General features: G+C 39.0%; 1 protein-coding gene across 1 annotated transcript; it reads right to left on the bottom strand.

Moving 5' to 3' along the window:
* Positions 1 to 1,321: 1,321 nt before the first annotated feature.
* Positions 1,322 to 3,292, bottom strand: LOC122280685 (cytochrome P450 71A1-like). Its single transcript, XM_043091667.1, has 2 exons — positions 2,248 to 3,292; positions 1,322 to 2,123 (listed from the first exon to the last, which is right to left on the bottom strand). The coding sequence occupies exons 1-2, from the start codon at positions 3,253 to 3,255 to the stop codon at positions 1,503 to 1,505; spliced, it is 1,629 nt and encodes a 542-aa protein (XP_042947601.1). The 5' UTR covers positions 3,256 to 3,292; the 3' UTR covers positions 1,322 to 1,502.
* Positions 3,293 to 3,823: the final 531 nt, after the last annotated feature.

Below are 3,823 nucleotides of genomic sequence, written 5' to 3'. Positions count from 1 at the left end.
GCTCAGTTGTCTCACGGTGTAGCGGCATGGGTCTTCTTGGAGGTTGTTGTTTCATGCTATAGGGGGCTGATGGGAGGCTGTGAGGATGCAAAGTCGTGACACACGTGGGCTTCTTTGGTTGTGATAAGAGGTTATGTGGTGGGACATTTCCTTTCTCTCAGCCTGACTAGGTGTTGCGGCGGAGGAGTGTGGGGGCCTAGGTAGGGCTTGATATATATATAGAAGTGTTGCTGTGTGATCCGTGTGCTTGGTACAGGGGTGGGCATGGCTTAGTTTCAGTTAGGGGCGTGGTCTCTTGGTGGTTTTGTTGCGGCTTGTGGTTGTTATGTAGTGAAGGAGTTTTGGCGTGGGAGGATGATGCTGCGGCTTGCGGTTTGGGTTGGCGTGGAGGAGAGTGTGATGTGGGGCTTCGGTTTTTTATTCTCTGAATATAGAGGAAGGGTGTGGTAGCTCTAATTTTTGATGAGGAAGATGAGCCTATGTGCATGGCTTGGAAATTTACACACAAATTAGTCTTGGTGTAACAGATTTGGGTCAATTTTATGGGCTTGACCCAGGAATCCTAGAGTTTTTCTGTTTGGTCTATATTTTGGGCTTAGCTAAATAGGTTGGCCCATTATATTCCGGGGTATCGTTTCAAATTCTAAAATAAACTTGTCCGATAAATTTTTTGGGTCAATTTCTAAATAAACAGATTTGATCACTTGGTCCATAAAATATTAAAATGCTTTAAACTAATTATCGTGCTCAATAAAAATCCATATTCCGCCATAGTAATATTTTGAGCCAATGACCTATTCAAAATTACGCAATAAATCTCAAATGGGCTTCCAATAATTATTAACCTAAAAAAAATTTAAATAACGCAAGTTGGCTTGAGCTTGGTGCTAGACTCGGGTGTAATATGTTATCCGACATGTTTTCAATTTGATAAAATACCTAAGATTTTTTTAGTAAATTTGTTGTGAGTATAGCATTTTTCATTTGATAACAACCTTTCATTTCATTAAGAAAAAACAATGAATTCTAAAGACTTGTTTGGGAAGTGAGATTTTCATCTGATTTCAAAACGTTTTATAATTTTATTCCCAAACATATCATTCAAATACGCACTTTTTAATTTCAAATTTTTAACTTTTTCATCTAATCATAATCTAATCATTACAACTTTTTCAAACTTTCAAATAAAATATAAAAATCAATATAACTTTATCAAATTTTAAAACAAACATAATAATGAAAAATTATATTCTTACAACATTTTAACTTTATAATATTTTTATTCAACTCTCTCCCCTTTCTCAACACTTAATAAAACATCTTTAACTCAAATTATTTCATTATTATTTACAAACTATTTCAGTACTATCTACAAATCATTTCACTATGATTTACATAATTCTCATCTCCTCTCACTACCATATATATTCCTAAATAGATGAGGCAAATAACCTCAGGAAAAGTCATATTATGGATACAGCTGTGAATTTGATCTGGATGTGTCATGGGGAATACAATATTGGTACAAGATGAAGAGGAAATTTCTTTCTCACAACAAGTGCGTAGTTGACTTCACTCATGTCCAAGTCATCTTCCCCCTGCACAATTGGACTAGGCAACCTCCAGTCAAACCAACACAAGAGGTTGGCAATCACATACTCAATTGTAGTAACACCGAATGTGAATCCTGGGCATCCCCTTCTCCCACCCCCAAATGGGATGAATTCAAAGTCCTGACCTTTAAAATCAACTGGGTTGTTTATAAATCTCTCGGGAAGGAACTCTTCTGGCTTATCCCATACGGTAGAGTCCCTTTGGATTGCCCATATGTTGACAAATACCTTGGCTTTTGGCGGAATATAATAACCTCCTAATATCACACTCGATGATGTTTCTCGAGGTACCGAAAGTGGAGCTGGTGGATGTACTCTGAGAGTTTCCTTCAAGATACATTTCAAGTAATTCATTTGATTGATGTCATTCACATCTATTTTTGACTTCATTCCCACCACTCTTCTCACCTCATCTTGTGCTGTTTTCATGATATTTGGATTCTTTATGAGCTCTGCCATTAACCATTCTAAAGTTGTTGAAGTCGTGTCAGTTCCTGCGACAAACATGTCCTGAATTTTGAAAAGAGAAACATTAGCTAGACGTATGTGGAGTACTTAATTTGTGTGGGTGTGTTTGGTATTTAATTGTAGCATACTAGAGAGATGGGGGAGGGGAGAGAGAAGAGAGAAAGACCAGTAAGATTCCTTTGAGGTTGTCTTCCGTGAACTCAAATTCGAGCATTCCATCCCTCTGAAGTTGAAGAAGAATATCTACGAAATCTTTCTTGTAAGGCTGGTCATCATTACAATTCCTTGTCTTGTGTTCTTCGATCACTTGAGAAAAAAATACATCTAATTCTCCAAAAGTAGCTTTGAGATTCGGGATGAGCCCCGTAAGAACATCAATCCATCCCAAATAAGGGAAAAAGTCACCAAAACAAAATGTAGTCAATAGAACCATTATCCTTCTTGATAGATGTCCAAAACTTTTCTTCCCATTTTCTTCTTCATACTTCCGTCCAAATATACATCTTGAGACAATATTGTTTGAGGTTGCAATGATCATCTCACTTAGATTAACATGAGTCTGTTTGAGGCACGACTCGCGTATCTTCTTTATTAGTGAATCAACTTCTTCTTCCCTCACATACTCAAACGATTGAACTCTTTTAAGGCTCAAAAGCTCAAGGACACAAATCTTCCTAACTTGTCTCCAATACTCACCATAGGGTGCGAACGCAATGTCAGTGCAACCATAGAGTAGGGTGTTGGCGGCCGTAGTTTGGGGCCGGTTTGAGAAAACAATATCATGCGACTTGATGACTTCTCTGGCTATATCGGCAGATGACACTATCAAGGTTGGAGTATGACCCAAGTGTAAGAGTATTATGGGGCCATACTTCTCAGAAAGGGCTCGAAAAGAGCGGTGTGAGAGCTTGCGAAGCTGGTGAAGGTTGCCTATAATTGGAAGCTTTGGTGGGGATGGAGGCAAATTGAGTTTGGTGGTTTTAAATATACGTTTATAAAAACACTGAAATGAAAAGAGAAAGAGTAGAGATAGGAGGAGATAGACGCGTACTTTTTGTAGCTCTTTCCATGATTGTATCAACCATTGTTGCAGGGCCATTTCCTCACTGTTCTGCACTTGGCTACGCGACTTTTTCAGTTGTATATAATGCGTGTGAATTTTTCGACACTTCATGTATATATAAGTAACAAGCGGCAGAATCTTGGCTTCTTGAATTTGGCCATCAGACTCAGATGATCAGCTTGCGTCAGCTCTTGTCGGATTGTTGGGGAAGAGTTCATTACATTTTCAAGAACCTGTCTTAACTCCTATCTCTCTCTCTCTCTCTCTCTCTCTCTCTCTCTCTCTCTCTCTCTCTCTCTCCATGTGGCCTTTCTGAAGCTTTGCAGCGAGACACCACCATGCATGCCTGTATTCCACACCATGACTCGTTGTCTCTCCCTCCGCCATTTTCTGAAGCTTTTTCAGTTGTATATAATGCGTGTTAATTTTTCAACACTTCATATATATTTATATATATATATATACAAGCGGCAGAATCTTGGCTTGTTGAATTTGGCCATCAGACTCAGATGATCAGCTTTCATTACATTTTCAAGAACCTATCTTAACTCCGATCTCTCCTCGGATCCTCTCACTCTCTCTCATTCCATGTGGCCTTTCTGAAGCTTTGCAGCGAGACACCACCATGCATGCGTGTATTCCTCCACACCATGACACGTTGTCTCTCCCTCCGCCATTT

The sequence above is a fragment of the Carya illinoinensis genome, chromosome 11 (assembly GCF_018687715.1).
Source record: "Carya illinoinensis cultivar Pawnee chromosome 11, C.illinoinensisPawnee_v1, whole genome shotgun sequence".
Lineage (NCBI taxonomy): Eukaryota > Viridiplantae > Streptophyta > Magnoliopsida > Fagales > Juglandaceae > Carya > Carya illinoinensis.
This window is presented reverse-complemented; position numbering and strand designations above follow the sequence as displayed.

Bases quoted from the DNA above. Each gene is read 5' to 3' on its own strand.
- LOC122280685 (XM_043091667.1), bottom strand. From the start codon at position 3,255: ATGAAGTGTCGAAAAATTCACACGCATTATATACAACTGAAAAAGTCG. The intron at 2,124-2,247 runs GTCTTTCTCTCT...TTCAAAATTCAG, and splicing joins ACCTCAAAGGAATCTTACTG to GACATGTTTGTCGCAGGAAC.